The sequence below is a fragment of the Gossypium hirsutum genome, chromosome D04, assembly GCF_007990345.1.
Source record: "Gossypium hirsutum isolate 1008001.06 chromosome D04, Gossypium_hirsutum_v2.1, whole genome shotgun sequence".
In the NCBI taxonomy this organism is placed as follows: Eukaryota; Viridiplantae; Streptophyta; class Magnoliopsida; order Malvales; family Malvaceae; genus Gossypium; species Gossypium hirsutum.
In genome coordinates this window covers 55859924-55882581 of record NC_053440.1, presented here as the reverse complement: position 1 = coordinate 55882581, position 22658 = coordinate 55859924, and the positions used below count along the sequence as shown (strand labels likewise).

General features: G+C 35.5%; 3 protein-coding genes and 3 pseudogenes across 3 annotated transcripts; 3 read left to right on the top strand and 3 right to left on the bottom strand.

The window, feature by feature from the left end:
- Positions 1 to 3892: 3892 nt before the first annotated feature.
- On the bottom strand, positions 3893 to 7548 carry LOC107898501 (protein trichome birefringence-like 13; annotated as a pseudogene).
- A 493-nt stretch (positions 7549 to 8041) lies between these two features.
- Positions 8042 to 8521, top strand: LOC121216146 (uncharacterized). The gene has a single exon (XM_041091459.1). It carries the CDS (start codon positions 8042 to 8044, stop codon positions 8519 to 8521), a length of 480 nt encoding a protein of 159 aa, XP_040947393.1.
- A 2057-nt stretch (positions 8522 to 10578) lies between these two features.
- On the bottom strand, positions 10579 to 14198 carry LOC121215986 (protein trichome birefringence-like 13; annotated as a pseudogene).
- Positions 14199 to 14480: 282 nt separating this feature from the next.
- On the top strand, positions 14481 to 15337 carry LOC121216145 (agamous-like MADS-box protein AGL61). Its single transcript, XM_041091457.1, has one exon. It carries the CDS (start codon positions 14481 to 14483, stop codon positions 14901 to 14903), a length of 423 nt encoding a protein of 140 aa, XP_040947391.1. The 3' UTR covers positions 14904 to 15337.
- A 1922-nt stretch (positions 15338 to 17259) lies between these two features.
- Positions 17260 to 20876, bottom strand: LOC107898503 (protein trichome birefringence-like 13; annotated as a pseudogene).
- Positions 20877 to 21065: 189 nt separating this feature from the next.
- Positions 21066 to 22027, top strand: LOC107898000 (agamous-like MADS-box protein AGL61). The gene has a single exon (XM_016823560.2). It carries the CDS (start codon positions 21170 to 21172, stop codon positions 21887 to 21889), a length of 720 nt encoding a protein of 239 aa, XP_016679049.1. The 5' UTR covers positions 21066 to 21169; the 3' UTR covers positions 21890 to 22027.
- The last annotated feature ends 631 nt before the right edge of the window (positions 22028 to 22658 follow it).

The following is a 22658-nucleotide window of genomic DNA, read 5'->3' as shown; positions in this document are numbered from 1 at the left end:
TTTCTTCTGCAGCCTTTTGCTCAAGTTTATTATTCAATGTACTTGGCTGCTATATTTTAAAGTTTATAAAGGTCCACTATTATAGCCATAATTGTATCTTTATGATAGCTTAACTTATGGAGTTGTGTTTCAGATTGCTGCTAGAAAATCCATTAATATAGAGGCAAAATGACTTGGTCTTGCTTGCCATTGATGTATGGTGTTAAGATGTTCTTTTTTTGCTTTATGGGAAAAATAAGTTGATGTCTTTTTATGTCATATTTTTCCTAGTTGCTAAGAGTAACTCCTCTTTATCATAGTTGTATGCTTGTTGAATCATATTGAAATGCTAGATACTTAACTGACTGAACTTGTTTGAATGTAGGAACTACAGTTCCATCAAACACCACAACTGCAATTCTTGCTGCTCCCAATTTGTCGAATCCCATGGCTACAGTTGTTGGTGCTGCTTCAAACCCATTAACCTATAATTTGTAGTTGAATTTGAATTATGATCCAAAATGCAACATATCAATGATGAAATACGGCGATGCATCTGCTTGAATTTCTCTGTCTAGTTGGCCTTTTAAGTCCCTTTTGATCTGGTATCCTTGGAAAATTATTTGTTTTGCACTCTTGGCATTTTAATATCATATTAGAATAACTAGTTTATAACTTTGGAGTAATGATTCATTGTAATTTTACCCATTTTTATATATTTCTTTAATTTTTTAATTCATCACAAGGTTCATGCCATAGGGGCAAAGCTAAAATCAAAAAAATAAAAAAGAACCTCATTGAGGAAGAAAATTCAGAGAATAAGGTAAGAAAACCAAAAAATATAGCAACTGAGAGAATATACAGAGCTATGTTTCTCCGACTCTTCATTTTGCTTGAAGTATCCCTTTTTTATACCCCTGTCAGAGTATTCATTTTTCTTAAAGTATCTGGTTTCAACACCCATGCCCGACGATGAAAGAACCTCTTTGAGAAAGTTATACAATAGATTTATTATATAAATTATTTTAAATTATATAAATTCATATAAGAAAATTTATTATCAATAATTTTATGAAATTATATCTTATTAAATTATATGTAATAATAATTATTTTAAATTATACAAATTCATATAAGATAATTTATTAGTTATAATTATTTTAAATTTTATTAAATCATATATTTTAATTAAAATATATTTAATATTAATCATTTCAAATTATCTTCTATAGTATCATATATTATGATTTGAGTAAATTCATATAAGAATATTAATTATTAAGAATTTTATTAAATTATATATTTTAATTATAATATATTTAATATATTTAATAATAATTATGTTTAAATATGATTAAATTATTTATTTTTGATAATAAATAATCTTATTAAAATTTAAATAACAATAACAATAATCATTTACCAAAACAAATTTATGCTAAGGGTAGTCTGGTCATTTTAGTTTTCTCCGTTATGCTATTACACCTCTATTACATTCAACCAAACACAGTTTTACTATTACGCCTCTATTCCATTACATTCAACCAAACAGTTGATTTGCTATTACACCTCTATTCCATTACACCTCTAATCCAATACACCTCTAATCCAATACAGCGAACCAAACGTGCCCTTAAGGAATAATGTGGCTAATAGGGCTAGTACATTGATGGGAGATGTTTTTGCCATGTCGACTGCCATGACGGTGGCAAATCCTGATGGTTTGGGCAACGGTTTCACCGTCCAAAACAGTGGCTTTGCCGTCGGAGACACCGGCGGGTACGGGGATTTCAATCTAGGTGTTGAAGGTTTTAATTTTGGTCATGGTCATGACTTGGATTATTAAATATTCTCTATTCATCATTGAAGGTATGTCTGTGGCTATTATTTTACGTTATAAACTTAATCTGCTTAGTTTTTAATTATTTTATGAACAATATAGATCTATATATGATCATATATAAATGAAGCTAGTTTTTTTTATACCTTTAACAGCATTATTTTGTAGCTTTACATCTTTGTTTATATAGGGTGGGTTTAGACGGGTGGTGGGTTTACCTGCGATTAGTGTAAAAATAACGGTGGTTGTAAGATTAGATATTATATAAAATGGGTCAAAAAGTAAACTAAATGTACAGCACCTAATGCACGCACCCAACCGTCCATCTAAACCCACCCGTAATTTTGTATAATTTTATTTATTTATTCATATTTTTATCATAAAGTTGATAATTTCGGTATTAATATTGCTCAATAATATATTTCAGAGAATCTTAAAAGTGATTTTGCATTGAATAAGAGAAATTTTATATGATTTGTATTGTTTTTTTCTTATATTTCTTAAGAAATCTTTAGATGCACAAAAGATTTAATGTCAATATGTTGATACAAAAAATCAGTCCTTCTTTTTAGTGATGTATTTTCCTTTTTCAAATATAATAATAAAATTATTTTATTTGGAAACATTTTAAAGTTTTTATTATCTAAATCACGTTTATCCGTGAAAATATTTGTTTTGAACAATCACATTAGAGGTTCGGATCGTATCTACTTTTTTTTTGACACAATGTTTAGAACTAACCATAGCCCTTCCCCAACTCATAAATAAGAGAATAATGTGTTTTAGTGCAGCAACGTCCCCCTACATAATGTCTATACCAATCAAACTAAGACTCAATCGGCACATGAAAATATTATTTGCTTACTTAGTAAACTTAAACAATTAGATTACTATCATCTTGGTTTTCAATTTTTATTTTATGTTTTTTTATAAATTATGAATCATGATAAAATTATTATTATTTTAGGTAATTTTACAATTAATTTACACACTTTTAACTCGAGTTTCTAAACTACACATCACAATTATGATTCAAACCTATGAAAAATTCATCCAATACCACTAGATTAAGAGATGAGTTTCGGCTCGAACCGATACTTTGTGTGGTCAGAGTTATAAACCAGATGAGTTGTGGGGTTGGTCGACAACCCACAATTCCAAGGCACATTGACATTGTAACAATTAAATATATCAAGCAATACGTGTGGTGTGTTGAGAGCTCTATGACATGGTCTTAGAGCAAAAAAAATTATGAATCCTCACATGAAGATTGTTACAAAAACCGAATCTGAAAGGAGAAAGAGACGGAAGTGGTCTGTAAACGACAAAGGTGTAGCATAGAAACAACTTGTCGTCTTCATTGTATTACTCGTTGGTTGTATTCAATATGATGATGGCTTAACAATCAACTCCCATTGCCCAACCCATTATTGTCTTTGCCCAAGTCCATTTTCCAAATTTAATATTTTTGTTCAAACTCTTCCAAATTTTGGATGAACTTAGACAGTAACCTGGACAGTTAGTAACTCACAAGTTGATATTTGAAGCTAAACTCTCCCACCAAAACTAGGAAAAAGAAAAAGAAAAAGAAAAAACAATGGGTCCATTCGGCGCCCTGAAATTTCAAGGTCCTCACTTTCTTCTACTTGTCCATGTTATTGTAAGATCAAGCTCAAGACACTTCCCTCACCAAATGCCAACAATCCCTTTTATTCAATCACAAAAAACCAGCAACAGCCCAAACCGGAAGTGGAAATAAGTAGGGTTGCACCACGTGACATGCGGGGAGGATGCAGCAGCTTTTGTGGCATTGGCTACGGCTACGGATTCTAATCATGGATGCTTGTCGGCTTTTCTATCAAAAAGCCAAGGAAAGAGCTGAGGCAGCCAACCCTAAACTTTGTCGTCTAATATGGATTTGGTTGGGGGTGCTGTCGTTTTAGGTTGTTTTTTGTAATAACAACGAACCAGATGAGTTGGTTACACATGTTTTTGGGATTGGGACTATTTGGTAGATAAACATCAGTTCTTTGGCATTTGTACAGTCCTAATGACTCAAACCTGAATCCGAGATGACTCAAATGACTTGAATTCCAAACCGATCCTAACCCAAAATGTACCGAACAAAAATATGTTTAGTAATAATACAATCAGTTTCAAATTTTAAGACTGTTTAAATGTGTTACAAACAGGTCGTTCCATGTATCTGTAACTCCCGGCAAGCACCAATGCATGCAGTCATCGTGTTTCTTTCCTCCGGCTGTGGAAGGGTGAGCATCAGCTCTGAACTCACTCATGCGGGTAATATCTAAGATGTGGACGTTAGACCCCTTGAGGGCGTTGTATATGTGCTGATTCACAAGCCTTGTCTCCACATTTGTCCCGTTGTTTTTCAACGAGAAGAGATTTTCCACCTGGAAACGGATATAATCAATTCAGCCTTGGTCCGGAGTGGACACAAACCAACAGATGAACAATTTTTTGGCCAAATGAAAGATACTAACTTGTTCGGGTAACAAAGGCTGTAACCGCTGACAAGAACCACCTTGGTCCCAATCACCACCTTCAAAATGCCTTGGTGATTGCGTGCGAAACAATTTAATTGCATCCGGTCGCATGGTTTTCTCCACAAACCGTATCTGCCAATTGATGATCAGTAAGAACTAAGAAGGTAAGCTGAGCGTTGTAAAAACAATAGTAGCAAACACCATTTGCAATAACATACCACGTGATTTAAAACCTTATCCAAGCCAAGATCAGGAGGTATGGGAGGGATTACAGGTAGACCCTTTTCAAAGAAAAGCAAGGGTGACTTAACTGGGTCAAATTTCGAAGGAGCCCACCACCTATTAAAGAACAATCAAAATGGTTAATCTATGTCAGGAAATCTATGATTACAGCAATGGAAATATATGGACTAGAATAACAAGAAATTGTGGCCAGGGACCAACTTAAATATATAACACAAGTTAGATAGCTTGAGACAAAAAGCTTTGATGGTTGCATATAGCTCGAAAACCACATCCAACAACGGCAATTTGTCATGTCATTAAAATCCACTTTTGGCCAATTCATTCAACATGGAAATAGGATCAAAATGCTAGAAAACAACTTAGGAACAAAAAATAAGAACATAGAGGCATGCATGCTACCAGGCTATTGGCACCAAAAGATCTCAACAAACAACCAACATAATATTACAAAACAACCAGAAATTACACAGCTTGAGCCAAAAAGATTTGATAAGGGCATATAACTCGAAAAACACATCCAACACTTCTGGTCGTTTTCATTCAACATGAAAATAGGATCGAAATGCTAAAAAACATACTATTGCCACCAAAAGACCTCAACTAGCAATCAACATAATATTATAAAACAACCACAAGTTACACAGCTTGAGCCAAAAAGCTTTGGTGATTGCTTATAACTCAAAAACCACATTAAAACAAACTTTTGGTCGTTTTCATTGAACATGAAATAGGATCAAAATTGTAAAAAACAACTTAGGAACAACAAACAAGAACATAAAGGCATGCATGCTACCATGCTATTGGCACCAAAGGATCTCAAGAAACGACCGACATAATATTATAAGACAACCTCAAGTTACACAGCTTGAGCCAAACAAGCTTTGATGATTGCATATAACTTGAAAACCACATCCAACCATGGCAATTTGTCATGTCGTTGAGATGCACTTTTGGTTATTTTCATTTTACATGAAAATAGGACTGAAATGCTAAAAACCAACTTGGGAACAACAAACAAGAACATAAAGGTGTGCTACCATACTATTGGCACCAAGAATTTCTCAACAAACAACCACAAGTCCCACAGCTTGAGCCAAAAAGCTTTGATGATTGCGTATAACTCAAAAACCACATTAAAATCAACTTTTGGTTGTTCTCATTCAACATGAAAATGGGATTGAAATGCTAAAAAACAATTTAGGAACAACAAACAATAACATAAAGGTATGCTACCATACTATCGGCACCAAAATACCTCAACAAGCAATCAACATAATATTATAAAACAACCTCAACTTACATAGCTTCAGTCAAAAAGCTTTGATGATTGCATATAACTCAAAAACCACCATTAAAATCATCTTTTGGTCATTTTCGTTCAACATGAAAAAAGGATATAATGCTAGAAACAACTTAGGAACAACAAACAAGAACATAAAGGAATTCTACCATACTATTGGCAACAAAAGAAGCAACCAACATAATATTATAACACAACCACAAGTTACACAGCTTGAGCCAAAAAGTTTGATATTTGCACATAATTTGAAAATGCGTCCAACTTTGACAGTTTGTTTTCATGTCATTAAAATCTACTTCTGGTCATTTTCATCTACCATGAAAACCGGATCCAAATGCTAAAACAACAAAATAGTGCAAAAAGGTATGGTACCATAATATTATTGGCACCAAAAGATCTACAACATTATAATGGAAGTGGGAAAAAGGCTAACCAGTGTCCTGTGTTAAAGATTAGTATATCATGGAAGCTTGGAGCCTTTTCCCATGTGCTCTCTGGAACATCAACATCAACTCTATAACCTTCTTTATATCCAAGAGCTTCTAACTTACCACCATTTCCATTAGCTGATCATCTGCATTAAACACAATCAAGAACAATACAGTTCCTACCACGAAATACAAACAAAAAGAAACTAAATTGGAATTTATCTAAATGATTCAAAGCAGCTTACCTACCATAGCGTGCCAAAAGATTAGTTCTATGATAAGCAATGGTGAGATTATAGTGAAGGAAAGTAAAGCCACGATCAGCTCCAGCAGGACGCCATTTCTTCACATCATTGGACACACGTTTCAAAGTACAAAACAAAGATACAAACATGTTTCTGTTTAAGGAATCACCAATAAACCCTGCACTGTTGAATATTGATTAAGGCCTAATTTGCTTTAAATTAACTAACTTTGAGACAGAGAGATGGGGAAGTACCAATGTTGGTATCTCTGTAAGTGGGAAGAAACTGGAGGGGATCGAACGGTGGGAGATCACAGTTACGAGGCTTCCATCGCCACTTAATGATGTCTCTACCGTTGGATTTGTTGTTCAAAATGCAATTCCATCCTTTGAATATCTCCTTGCAGCTACTGTCGTATCGATCAAATCCCGCATTTGGGTCGTAAACCCATGACCCATCGGAGTAACCGCATGAAGAATCGCCGGTTGCAGATGGGTCTGATCGGGTGGTGAGATTGGCGTCGATGGGTTTAAAACGGAGGAATTGGGGATGAGTTGTGGAGGAGGAAATGGAGGCTTTTCTGGAAATAGAGAGAAGAAGAAAGAAAGAGATGAAGCAAATGAGCGACAACAAAGGGAAAAGAGATGAAAGCTTCTCTGTTGCTGCCATGGAGGTCTTTGTTAACCATTAAACCCTGCTTAAATGAGCTAAGCGGCTAACCCCAAGGGAAAAACACATGCGAGATCTAGCTTGAAGGTACAAAACAGAGTAATGGGTGTTATATGACGTGCCCCAGGGTGAATTTGAGTAATTTCATTTGACTGCTTTGACTCAAAAGCCAAACACTAGTTTCAATTCAAGGTTATATCTTTTTCACTTTCCTTTCAGATTTCTTAGCTTGTTTGGTTGCTGAGAAAAAAAAAGAAAGAACCAATTCATTTGACTGCTAAACACACAGCACCCGCCCCAAGTAAGAATTAATTTGATATTTTTGAGTAACATTTAAAGAAGAAAAAGTGAACAAAATATGATCATTATACTAATTGATATTATTAACCCTACTTATATAGTTTGAAAAGAGAATATTGAGATAATAATTTTAGGATATTATTTAATACTAAGTTGAAAATTTGGACCGATTCTCCTAAAAATTCAACTTACCATATATATAATTGCTTTAATTTGGATATAATCTTATACATTTTCTTCCTTTCAGAAGAATACCATTTTTTTCTAAGACATACGTAGGATATAACAATGGCATCTCTAAATCAAACCAGAAGCAGCAACACCACCACTAAGGCAACGAGGGGTCGCCAAAAGATTCAGATAAAGAAACTCGAAACGAAAGCAGCCGCCAAGTGACTTTCTCCAAGCGCCGCAATGGTTTGTTCAAGAAAGCGAGCGAGCTTTGCATTTTATGCGGTTGCAACATCGGCATCATCGTGTTCTCTCCCAAAGGAAAGCCGTTTTGCTTTGGTCACCCCGATATCGACATGATATTGGAGCGTTACCTTAGCAAAAACCCTAACCATGCTGATGGTTTTATGATGTCTGGTGACGACATTGCTCCATGTCTCGAAGAGTTCAACGAGGAGAGCCGAGAGACATTGGAGAAACTTGAGGAAGAAAAAAAGAGAAGCAAGGAGATCCAAAAGGAAAAGGAAGAGAGAAAAATGAAGGGACTGTTTTGGTGGGATGACCCTATTGATAATAATATGGGAATTGAGGAACTTGAAGCATATGCTAAAGCCTTGGAGGAGTTAAGGAATAATGTGGCTAATAGGGCTAGTACATTGATGGGAGATGTTTTTGCCATGTCGAATGCCATGACGGTGGCTAATCCTGATGGTTTGGGCAACGGTTTCGCCGTCCAAAACAGTGGCTTTACCGTCGGAGACACCGGCGGGTACGGGGATTTCAATCTAGGTGTTGAAGGTTTTAATTTTGGTCATGGTCATGACTTGGATTATTAAATATTCTCTATTCATCATTGAAGGTATGTCTGTGGCTATTATTTTACGTTATAAACTTAATCTGCTTAGTTTTTAATTATTTTATGAACAATATAGATCTATATATGATCATATATAAATGAAGCTAGTTTTTTTTATACCTTTAACTGCATTATTTTGTAGCTTTACATCTTTGTTTGTATAGGGTAGGTTTAGACGGGTGATGGGTTTACCTGCGATTAGTGTAAAAATAACGGTGGTTGTAAGATTAGATATTATAGTATGGGTCAAAAAGTAAACTAAATGTACAGCACCTAATGCACGCACCCAACCGTCCATCTAAACCCACCCGTAATTTTGTATAATTTTATTTATTTATTCATATTTTTATCATAAAGTTGATAATTTCGGTATTAATATTGCTCAATAATATATTTCAGAGAATCTTAAAAGTGATTTTGCATTGAATAAGAGAAATTTTATATGATTTGTATTGTTTTTTTCTTATATTTCTTAAGAAATCTTTAGATGCACAAAAGATTTAATGTCAATATGTTGATACAAAAAATCAGTCCTTATTTTTAATGATGTATTTCCTTTTTCAAATATAATAATAAAATTATTTTATTTGGAAACATTTTAAAGTTTTTATTATCTAAATCACGCTTATCCGTGAAAATATTTGTTTTGAACAAGCACATTAGAGGTTCGGATCGTATCTATTTTTTTTTGACACAATATTTAGAACTACCCATGGCCCTTCCCCAACTCATAAATAGGAGAATAATGTGTTTTAGTGCAGCTACGTCCCCCTACATAATGTCCATACCAATCAAACTAAGACTCAATCGGCACATGAAAATATTATTTGCTTACTTAGTAAACTTAAACAATTAGATTACTATCATCTTGGTTTTCAATTTTTATTTTATGTTTTTTTTATAAATTATGAATCATGATAAAATTATTATTATTTTAGGTAATTTTACAATTAATTTACACACTTTTAACTCGAGTTTCTAAATTACACATCACAATTATGATTCAAACCTATGAAAAATTCATCCAATACCACTAGATTAAGAGATGAGTTTCGGCTCGAACCGATACTTTGTGTGGTCAGAGTTATAAACCAGATGAGTTGCGGGGTTGGTCGACAACCCACGATTCCAAGGCACATTGACATTGTAACAATTAAATATATCAAGCAATACGTGTGGTGTGTTGAGAGCTCTATGACATGGTCTTAGAGCAAAAAAAATTATGAATCCTCACATGAAGATTGTTACAAAAACCGAATCTGAAAGGAGAAAGAGACGAAAGTGGTCTGTAAACGACAAAGGTGTAGCATAGAAACAACTTGTCGTCTTCATTGTATTACTCGTTGGTTGTATTCAATATGATGATGGCTTAACAATCAACTCCCATTGCCCAACCCATTATTGTCTTTGCCCAAGTCCATTTTCCAAATTTAATATTTTTGTTCAAACTCTTCCAAATTTTGGATGAACTTAGACAGTAACCTGGACAGTTAGTAACTCACAAGTTGATATTGGAAGCTAAACTCTCCCACCAAAACTAGGAAAAATAAAAAGAAAAAACAATGGGTCCATTCGGCCCTGAAATTTCAAGGTCCTCACTTTCTTCTACTTGTCCATGTTATTGTAAGATCAAGCTCAAGACACTTCCCTCACCAAATGCCAACAATTCCTTTTATTCAATCACAAAAAACCAGCAACAGCCCAAACCGGAAGTGGAAATAAGTAGGGTTGCACCACGTGACATGCGGGGAGGATGCGGCAGCTTTTGTGGCATTGGCTACGGCTACGGATTCTAATCATGGATGCTTGTCGGCTTTTCTATCAAAAAGCCAAGGAAAGAGCTGAGGCAGCCAACCCTAAACTTTGTCGTCTAATATGGATTTGGTTGGGGTGCTGTCGTTTTAGGTTGTTTTTTGTAATAACAACGAACCAGATGAGTTGGTTACACATATGTTTTTGGGATTGGGACTATTTGGTAGATAAACATCAGTTCTTTGGCATTTGTACAGTCCTAATGACTCAAACCTGAATCCGAGATGACTCAAATGACTTGAATTCCAAACCGATCCTAACCCAAAATGTACCGAACAAAAATATGTTTAGTAATAATACAATCAGTTTCAAATTTTAAGACTGTTTAAATGTGTTACAAACAGGTCGTTCCATGTATCTGTAACTCCCGGCAAGCACCAATGCATGCAGTCATCGTGTTTCTTTCCTCCGGCTGTGGAAGGGTGAGCATCAGCTCTGAACTCACTCATGCGGGTAATATCTAAGATGTGGACGTTAGACCCCTTGAGGGCGTTGTATATGTGCTGATTCACAAGCCTTGTCTCCACATTTGTCCCGTTGTTTTTCAACGAGAAGAGATTTTCCACCTGGAAACGGATATAATCAATTCAGCCTTGGTCCGGAGTGGACACAAACCAACAGATGAACAATTTTTGGCCAAATGAAAGATACTAACTTGTTCGGGTAACAAAGGCTGTAACCGCTGACAAGAACCACCTTGGTCCCAATCACCACCTTCAAAATGCCTTGGTGATTGCGTGCGAAACAATTTAATTGCATCCGGTCGCATGGTTTTCTCCACAAACCGTATCTGCCAATTGATGATCAGTAAGAACTAAGAAGGTAAGCTGAGCGTTGTAAAAACAATAGTAGCAAACACCATTTGCAATAACATACCACGTGATTTAAAACCTTATCCAAGCCAAGATCAGGAGGTATGGGAGGGATTACAGGTAGACCCTTTTCAAAGAAAAGCAAGGGTGACTTAACTGGGTCAAATTTCGAAGGAGCCCACCACCTATTAAAGAACAATCAAAATGGTTAATCTATGTCAGGAAATCTATGATTACAGCAATGGAAATATATGGACTAGAATAACAAGAAATTGTGGCCAGGGACCAACTTAAATATATAACACAAGTTAGATAGCTTGAGACAAAAAGCTTTGATGGTTGCATATAGCTCGAAAACCACATCCAACAACGGCAATTTGTCATGTCATTAAAATCCACTTTTGGCCAATTCATTCAACATGGAAATAGGATCAAAATGCTAGAAAACAACTTAGGAACAAAAAATAAGAACATAGAGGCATGCATGCTACCAGGCTATTGGCACCAAAAGATCTCAACAAACAACCAACATAATATTACAAAACAACCAGAAATTACACAGCTTGAGCCAAAAAGATTTGATAAGGGCATATAACTCGAAAAACACATCCAACACTTCTGGTCGTTTTCATTCAACATGAAAATAGGATCGAAATGCTAAAAAACATACTATTGCCACCAAAAGACCTCAACTAGCAATCAACATAATATTATAAAACAACCACAAGTTACACAGCTTGAGCCAAAAAGCTTTGGTGATTGCTTATAACTCAAAAACCACATTAAAACAAACTTTTGGTCGTTTTCATTGAACATGAAATAGGATCAAAATTGTAAAAAACAACTTAGGAACAACAAACAAGAACATAAAGGCATGCATGCTACCATGCTATTGGCACCAAAGGATCTCAAGAAACGACCGACATAATATTATAAGACAACCTCAAGTTACACAGCTTGAGCCAAACAAGCTTTGATGATTGCATATAACTTGAAAACCACATCCAACCATGGCAATTTGTCATGTCGTTGAGATGCACTTTTGGTTATTTTCATTTTACATGAAAATAGGACTGAAATGCTAAAAACCAACTTGGGAACAACAAACAAGAACATAAAGGTGTGCTACCATACTATTGGCACCAAGAATTTCTCAACAAACAACCACAAGTCCCACAGCTTGAGCCAAAAAGCTTTGATGATTGCGTATAACTCAAAAACCACATTAAAATCAACTTTTGGTTGTTCTCATTCAACATGAAAATGGGATTGAAATGCTAAAAAACAATTTAGGAACAACAAACAATAACATAAAGGTATGCTACCATACTATCGGCACCAAAATACCTCAACAAGCAATCAACATAATATTATAAAACAACCTCAACTTACATAGCTTCAGTCAAAAAGCTTTGATGATTGCATATAACTCAAAAACCACCATTAAAATCATCTTTTGGTCATTTTCGTTCAACATGAAAAAAGGATATAATGCTAGAAACAACTTAGGAACAACAAACAAGAACATAAAGGAATTCTACCATACTATTGGCAACAAAAGAAGCAACCAACATAATATTATAACACAACCACAAGTTACACAGCTTGAGCCAAAAAGTTTGATATTTGCACATAATTTGAAAATGCGTCCAACTTTGACAGTTTGTTTTCATGTCATTAAAATCACTTCTGGTCATTTTCATCTACCATGAAAACCGGATCCAAATGCTAAAACAACAAAATAGTGCAAAAAGGTATGGTACCATAATATTATTGGCACCAAAGATCTACAACATTATAATGGAAGTGGGAAAAAGGCTAACCAGTGTCCTGTGTTAAAGATTAGTATATCATGGAAGCTTGGAGCCTTTTCCCATGTGCTCTCTGGAACATCAACATCAACTCTATAACCTTCTTTATATCCAAGAGCTTCTAACTTACCACCATTTCCATTAGCTGATCATCTGCATTAAACACAATCAAGAACAATACAGTTCCTACCACGAAATACAAACAAAAAGAAACTAAATTGGAATTTATCTAAATGATTCAAAGCAGCTTACCTACCATAGCGTGCCAAAAGATTAGTTCTATGATAAGCAATGGTGAGATTATAGTGAAGGAAAGTAAAGCCACGATCAGCTCCAGCAGGACGCCATTTCTTCACATCATTGGACACACGTTTCAAAGTACAAAACAAAGATACAAACATGTTTCTGTTTAAGGAATCACCAATAAACCCTGCACTGTTGAATATTGATTAAGGCCTAATTTGCTTTAAATTAACTAACTTTGAGACAGAGAGATGGGGAAGTACCAATGTTGGTATCTCTGTAAGTGGGAAGAAACTGGAGGGGATCGAACGGTGGGAGATCACAGTTACGAGGCTTCCATCGCCACTTAATGATGTCTCTACCGTTGGATTTGTTGTTCAAAATGCAATTCCATCCTTTGAATATCTCCTTGCAGCTACTGTCGTATCGATCAAATCCCGCATTTGGGTCGTAAACCCATGACCCATCGGAGTAACCGCATGAAGAATCGCCGGTTGCAGATGGGTCTGATCGGGTGGTGAGATTGGCGTCGATGGGTTTAAAACGGAGGAATTGGGGATGAGTTGTGGAGGAGGAAATGGAGGCTTTTCTGGAAATAGAGAGAAGAAGAAAGAAAGAGATGAAGCAAATGAGCGACAACAAAGGGAAAAGAGATGAAAGCTTCTCTGTTGCTGCCATGGAGGTCTTTGTTAACCATTAAACCCTGCTTAAATGAGCTAAGCGGCTAACCCCAAGGGAAAACACATGCGAGATCTAGCTTGAAGGTACAAAACAGAGTAATGGGTGTTATATGACGTGCCCCAGGGTGAATTTGAGTAATTTCATTTGACTGCTTTGACTCAAAAGCCAAACACTAGTTTCAATTCAAGGTTATATCTTTTTCACTTTCCTTTCAGATTTCTTAGCTTGTTTGGTTGCTGAGAAAAAAAAGAAAGAACCAATTCATTTGACTGCTAAACACACAGCACCCGCCCCAAGTAAGAATTAATTTGATATTTTTGAGTAACATTTAAAGAAGAAAAGTGAACAAAATATGATCATTATACTAATTGATATTATTAACCTACTTATATAGTTTGAAAAGAGAATATTGAGATAATAATTTTAGGATATTATTTAATACTAAGTTGAAAATTTGGACCGATTCTCCTAAAAATTAACTTACCATATATATAATTGCTTTAATTTGGATATAATCTTATACATTTTCTTCCTTTCAGAAGAATACATTTTTTTTCTAAGACATACGTAGGATATAACAATGGCATCTCTAAATCAAACCAGAAGCAGCAACACCACCACTAAGGCAACGAGGGGTCGCCAAAAGATTCAGATAAAGAAACTCGAAAACGAAAGCAGCCGCCAAGTGACTTTCTCCAAGCGCCGCAATGGTTTGTTCAAGAAAGCGAGCGAGCTTTGCATTTTATGCGGTTGCAACATCGGCATCATCGTGTTCTCTCCCAAAGGAAAGCCGTTTTGCTTTGGTCACCCCGATATCGACATGATATTGGAGCGTTACCTTAGCAAAAACCCTAACCATGCTGATGGTTTTATGATGTCTGGTGACGACATTGCTCCATGTCTCGAAGAGTTCAACGAGGAGAGCCGAGAGACATTGGAGAAACTTGAGGAAGAAAAAAGAGAAGCAAGGAGATCCAAAAGGAAAAGGAAGAGAGAAAAATGAAGGGACTGTTTTGGTGGGATGACCCTATTGATAATAATATGGGAATTGAGGAACTTGAAGCATATGCTAAAGCCTTGGAGGAGTTAAGGAATAATGTGGCTAATAGGGCTAGTACATTGATGGGAGATGTTTTTGCCATGTCGAATGCCATGACGGTGGCTAATCCTGATGGTTTGGGCAACGGTTTCGCCGTCCAAAACAGTGGCTTTGCCGTCGGAGACACCGGCGGGTACGGGGATTTCAATCTAGGTGTTGAAGGTTTTAATTTTGGTCATGGTCATGACTTGGATTATTAAATATTCTCTATTCATCATTGAAGGTATGTCTGTGGCTATTATTTTACGTTATAAACTTAATCTGCTTAGTTTTTAATTATTTTATGAACAATATAGATCTATATATGATCATATATAAATGAAGCTAGTTTTTTTTTATACCTTTAACTGCATTATTTTGTAGCTTTACATCTTTGTTTGTATAGGGTAGGTTTAGACGGGTGGTGGGTTTACCTGCGATTAGTGTAAAAATAACGGTGGTTGTAAGATTAGATATTATAGTATGGGTCAAAAAGTAAACTAAATGTACAGCACCTAATGCACGCACCCAACCGTCCATCTAAACCCACCCGTAATTTTGTATAATTTTATTTATTTATTCATATTTTTATCATAAAGTTGATAATTTCGGTATTAATATTGCTCAATAATATATTTCAGAGAATCTTAAAAGTGATTTTGCATTGAATAAGAGAAATTTTATATGATTTGTATTGTTTTTTTCTTATATTTCTTAAGAAATCTTTAGATGCACAAAAGATTTAATGTCAATATGTTGATACAAAAAATCAGTCCTTATTTTTAATGATGTATTTTCCTTTTTCAAATATAATAATAAAATTATTTTATTTGGAAACATTTTAAAGTTTTTATTATCTAAATCACGCTTATCCGTGAAAATATTTGTTTTGAACAAGCACATTAGAGGTTCGGATCGTATCTATTTTTTTTTGACACAATATTTAGAACTACCCATGGCCCTTCCCCAACTCATAAATAGGAGAATAATGTGTTTTAGTGCAGCTACGTCCCCCTACATAATGTCCATACCAATCAAACTAAGACTCAATCGGCACATGAAAATATTATTTGCTTACTTAGTAAACTTAAACAATTAGATTACTATCATCTTGGTTTTCAATTTTTATTTTATGTTTTTTTTATAAATTATGAATCATGATAAAATTATTATTATTTTAGGTAATTTTACAATTAATTTACACACTTTTAACTCGAGTTTCTAAATTACACATCACAATTATGATTCAAACCTATGAAAAATTCATCCAATACCACTAGATTAAGAGATGAGTTTCGGCTCGAACCGATACTTTGTGTGGTCAGAGTTATAAACCAGATGAGTTGCGGGGTTGGTCGACAACCCACGATTCCAAGGCACATTGACATTGTAACAATTAAATATATCAAGCAATACGTGTGGTGTGTTGAGAGCTCTATGACATGGTCTTAGAGCAAAAAAAATTATGAATCCTCACATGAAGATTGTTACAAAAACCGAATCTGAAAGGAGAAAGAGACGAAAGTGGTCTGTAAACGACAAAGGTGTAGCATAGAAACAACTTGTCGTCTTCATTGTATTACTCGTTGGTTGTATTCAATATGATGATGGCTTAACAATCAACTCCCATTGCCCAACCCATTATTGTCTTTGCCCAAGTCCATTTTCCAAATTTAATATTTTTGTTCAAACTCTTCCAAATTTTGGATGAACTTAGACAGTAACCTGGACAGTTAGTAACTCACAAGTTGATATTGGAAGCTAAACTCTCCCACCAAAACTAGGAAAAATAAAAAGAAAAAACAATGGGTCCATTCGGCCCTGAAATTTCAAGGTCCTCACTTTCTTCTACTTGTCCATGTTATTGTAAGATCAAGCTCAAGACACTTCCCTCACCAAATGCCAACAATTCCTTTTATTCAATCACAAAAAACCAGCAACAGCCCAAACCGGAAGTGGAAATAAGTAGGGTTGCACCACGTGACATGCGGGGAGGATGCGGCAGCTTTTGTGGCATTGGCTACGGCTACGGATTCTAATCATGGATGCTTGTCGGCTTTTCTATCAAAAAGCCAAGGAAAGAGCTGAGGCAGCCAACCCTAAACTTTGTCGTCTAATATGGATTTGGTTGGGGGTGCTGTCGTTTTAGGTTGTTTTTTGTAATAACAACGAACCAGATGAGTTGGTTACACATATGTTTTTGGGATTGGGACTATTTGGTAGATAAACATCAGTTCTTTGGCATTTGTACAGTCCTAATGACTCAAACCTGAATCCGAGATGACTCAAATGACTTGAATTCCAAACCGATCCTAACCCAAAATGTACCGAACAAAAATATGTTTAGTAATAATACAATCAGTTTCAAATTTTAAGACTGTTTAAATGTGTTACAAACAGGTCGTTCCATGTATCTGTAACTCCCGGCAAGCACCAATGCATGCAGTCATCGTGTTTCTTTCCTCCGGCTGTGGAAGGGTGAGCATCAGCTCTGAACTCACTCATGCGGGTAATATCTAAGATGTGGACGTTAGACCCCTTGAGGGCGTTGTATATGTGCTGATTCACAAGCCTTGTCTCCACATTTGTCCCGTTGTTTTTCAACGAGAAGAGATTTTCCACCTGGAAACGGATATAATCAATTCAGCCTTGGTCCGGAGTGGACACAAACCAACAGATGAACAATTTTTTGGCCAAATGAAAGATACTAACTTGTTCGGGTAACAAAGGCTGTAACCGCTGACAAGAACCACCTTGGTCCCAATCACCACCTTCAAAATGCCTTGGTGATTGCGTGCGAAACAATTTAATTGCATCCGGTCGCATGGTTTTCTCCACAAACCGTATCTGCCAATTGATGATCAGTAAGAACTAAGAAGGTAAGCTGAGCGTTGTAAAAACAATAGTAGCAAACACCATTTGCAATAACATACCACGTGATTTAAAACCTTATCCAAGCAAGATCAGGAGGTATGGGAGGGATTACAGGTAGACCCTTTTCAAAGAAAAGCAAGGGTGACTTAACTGGGTCAAATTTCGAAGGAGCCCACCACCTATTAAAGAACAATCAAAATGGTTAATCTATGTCAGGAAATCTATGATTACAGCAATGGAAATATATGGACTAGAATAACAAGAAATTGTGGCCAGGGACCAACTTAAATATATAACACAAGTTAGATAGCTTGAGACAAAAAGCTTTGATGGTTGCATATAGCTCGAAAACCACATCCAACAACGGCAATTTGTCATGTCATTAAAATCCACTTTTGGCCAATTCATTCAACATGGAAATAGGATCAAAATGCTAGAAAACAACTTAGGAACAAAAATAAGAACATAGAGGCATGCATGCTACCAGGCTATTGGCACCAAAAGATCTCAACAAACAACCAACATAATATTACAAAACAACCAGAAATTACACAGCTTGAGCCAAAAAGATTTGATAAGGGCATATAACTCGAAAAACACATCCAACACTTCTGGTCGTTTTCATTCAACATGAAAATAGGATCGAAATGCTAAAAAACATACTATTGCCACCAAAAGACCTCAACTAGCAATCAACATAATATTATAAAACAACCACAAGTTACACAGCTTGAGCCAAAAAGCTTTGGTGATTGCTTATAACTCAAAAACCACATTAAAACAAACTTTTGGTCGTTTTCATTGAACATGAAATAGGATCAAAATTGTAAAAAACAACTTAGGAACAACAAACAAGAACATAAAGGCATGCATGCTACCATGCTATTGGCACCAAAGGATCTCAAGAAACGACCGACATAATATTATAAGACAACCTCAAGTTACACAGCTTGAGCCAAACAAGCTTTGATGATTGCATATAACTTGAAAACCACATCCAACCATGGCAATTTGTCATGTCGTTGAGATGCACTTTTGGTTATTTTCATTTTACATGAAAATAGGACTGAAATGCTAAAACCAACTTGGGAACAACAAACAAGAACATAAAGGTGTGCTACCATACTATTGGCACCAAGAATTTCTCAACAAACAACCACAAGTCCCACAGCTTGAGCCAAAAAGCTTTGATGATTGCGTATAACTCAAAAACCACATTAAAATCAACTTTTGGTTGTTCTCATTCAACATGAAAATGGGATTGAAATGCTAAAAAACAATTTAGGAACAACAAACAATAACATAAAGGTATGCTACCATACTATCGGCACCAAAATACCTCAACAAGCAATCAACATAATATTATAAAACAACCTCAACTTACATAGCTTCAGTCAAAAAGCTTTGATGATTGCATATAACTCAAAAACCACCATTAAAATCATCTTTTGGTCATTTTCGTTCAACATGAAAAAAGGATATAAATGCTAGAAAACAACTTAGGAACAACAAACAAGAACATAAAGGAATTCTACCATACTATTGGCAACAAAAGAAGCAACCAACATAATATTATAACACAACCACAAGTTACACAGCTTGAGCCAAAAGTTTGATATTTGCACATAATTTGAAAATGCGTCCAACTTTGACAGTTTGTTTTCATGTCATTAAAATCTACTTCTGGTCATTTTCATCTACCATGAAAACCGGATCCAAATGCTAAAAACAACAAAATAGTGCAAAAAGGTATGGTACCATAATATTATTGGCACCAAAAGATCTACAACATTATAATGGAAGTGGGAAAAAGGCTAACCAGTGTCCTGTGTTAAAGATTAGTATATCATGGAAGCTTGGAGCCTTTTCCCATGTGCTCTCTGGAACATCAACATCAACTCTATAACCTTCTTTATATCCAAGAGCTTCTAACTTACCACCATTTCCATTAGCTGATCATCTGCATTAAACACAATCAAGAACAATACAGTTCCTACCACGAAATACAAACAAAAAGAAACTAAATTGGAATTTATCTAAATGATTCAAAGCAGCTTACCTACCATAGCGTGCCAAAAGATTAGTTCTATGATAAGCAATGGTGAGATTATAGTGAAGGAAAGTAAAGCCACGATCAGCTCCAGCAGGACGCCATTTCTTCACATCATTGGACACACGTTTCAAAGTACAAAACAAAGATACAAACATGTTTCTGTTTAAGGAATCACCAATAAACCCTGCACTGTTGAATATTGATTAAGGCCTAATTTGCTTTAAATTAACTAACTTTGAGACAGAGAGATGGGGAAGTACCAATGTTGGTATCTCTGTAAGTGGGAAGAAACTGGAGGGGATCGAACGGTGGGAGATCACAGTTACGAGGCTTCCATCGCCACTTAATGATGTCTCTACCGTTGGATTTGTTGTTCAAAATGCAATTCCATCCTTTGAATATCTCCTTGCAGCTACTGTCGTATCGATCAAATCCCGCATTTGGGTCGTAAACCCATGACCCATCGGAGTAACCGCATGAAGAATCGCCGGTTGCAGATGGGTCTGATCGGGTGGTGAGATTGGCGTCGATGGGTTTAAAACGGAGGAATTGGGGATGAGTTGTGGAGGAGGAAATGGAGGCTTTTCTGGAAATAGAGAGAAGAAGAAAGAAAGAGATGAAGCAAATGAGCGACAACAAAGGGAAAAGAGATGAAAGCTTCTCTGTTGCTGCCATGGAGGTCTTTGTTAACCATTAAACCCTGCTTAAATGAGCTAAGCGGCTAACCCCAAGGGAAAAACACATGCGAGATCTAGCTTGAAGGTACAAAACAGAGTAATGGGTGTTATATGACGTGCCCCAGGGTGAATTTGAGTAATTTCATTTGACTGCTTTGACTCAAAAGCCAAACACTAGTTTCAATTCAAGGTTATATCTTTTTCACTTTCCTTTCAGATTTCTTAGCTTGTTTGGTTGCTGAGAAAAAAAAAGAAAGAACCAATTCATTTGACTGCTAAACACACAGCACCCGCCCCAAGTAAGAATTAATTTGATATTTTTGAGTAACATTTAAAGAAGAAAAAGTGAACAAAATATGATCATTATACTAATTGATATTATTAACCCTACTTATATAGTTTGAAAAGAGAATATTGAGATAATAATTTTAGGATATTATTTAATACTAAGTTGAAAATTTGGACCGATTCTCCTAAAAATTCAACTTACCATATATATAATTGCTTTAATTTGGATATAATCTTATACATTTTCTTCCTTTCAGAAGAATACCATTTTTTTTCTAAGACATACGTAGGATATAACAATGGCATCTCTAAATCAAACCAGAAGCAGCAACACCACCACTAAGGCAACGAGGGGTCGCCAAAAGATTCAGATAAAGAAACTCGAAAACGAAAGCAGCCGCCAAGTGACTTTCTCCAAGCGCCGCAATGGTTTGTTCAAGAAAGCGAGCGAGCTTTGCATTTTATGCGGTTGCAACATCGGCATCATCGTGTTCTCTCCCAAAGGAAAGCCGTTTTGCTTTGGTCACCCCGATATCGACATGATATTGGAGCGTTACCTTAGCAAAAACCCTAACCATGCTGATGGTTTTATGATGTCTGGTGACGACATTGCTCCATGTCTCGAAGAGTTCAACGAGGAGAGCCGAGAGACATTGGAGAAACTTGAGGAAGAAAAAAAGAGAAGCAAGGAGATCCAAAAGGAAAAGGAAGAGAGAAAAATGAAGGGACTGTTTTGGTGGGATGACCCTATTGATAATAATATGGGAATTGAGGAACTTGAAGCATATGCTAAAGCCTTGGAGGAGTTAAGGAATAATGTGGCTAATAGGGCTAGTACATTGATGGGAGATGTTTTTGCCATGTCGAATGCCATGACGGTGGCTAATCCTGATGGTTTGGGCAACGGTTTCGCCGTCCAAAACAGTGGCTTTACCGTCGGAGACACCGGCGGGTACGGGGATTTCAATCTAGGTGTTGAAGGTTTTAATTTTGGTCATGGTCATGACTTGGATTATTAAATATTCTCTATTCATCATTGAAGGTATGTCTGTGGCTATTATTTTACGTTATAAACTTAATCTGCTTAGTTTTTAATTATTTTATGAACAATATAGATCTATATATGATCATATATAAATGAAGCTAGTTTTTTTTTATACCTTTAACTGCATTATTTTGTAGCTTTACATCTTTGTTTGTATAGGGTAGGTTTAGACGGGTGGTGGGTTTACCTGCGATTAGTGTAAAAATAACGGTGGTTGTAAGATTAGATATTATAGTATGGGTCAAAAAGTAAACTAAATGTACAGCACCTAATGCACGCACCCAACCGTCCATCTAAACCCACCCGTAATTTTGTATAATTTTATTTATTTATTCATATTTTTATCATAAAGTTGATAATTTCGGTATTAATATTGCTCAATAATATATTTCAGAGAATCTTAAAAGTGATTTTGCATTGAATAAGAGAAATTTTATATGATTTGTATTGTTTTTTTCTTATATTTCTTAAGAAATCTTTAGATGCACAAAAGATTTAATGTCAATATGTTGATACAAAAAATCAGTCCTTATTTTTAATGATGTATTTTCCTTTTTCAAATATAATAATAAAATTATTTTATTTGGAAACATTTTAAAGTTTTTATTATCTAAATCACGCTTATCCGTGAAAATATTTGTTTTGAACAAGCACATTAGAGGTTCGGATCGTATCTATTTTTTTTGACACAATATTTAGAACTACCCATGGCCCTTCCCCAACTCATAAATAGGAGAATAATG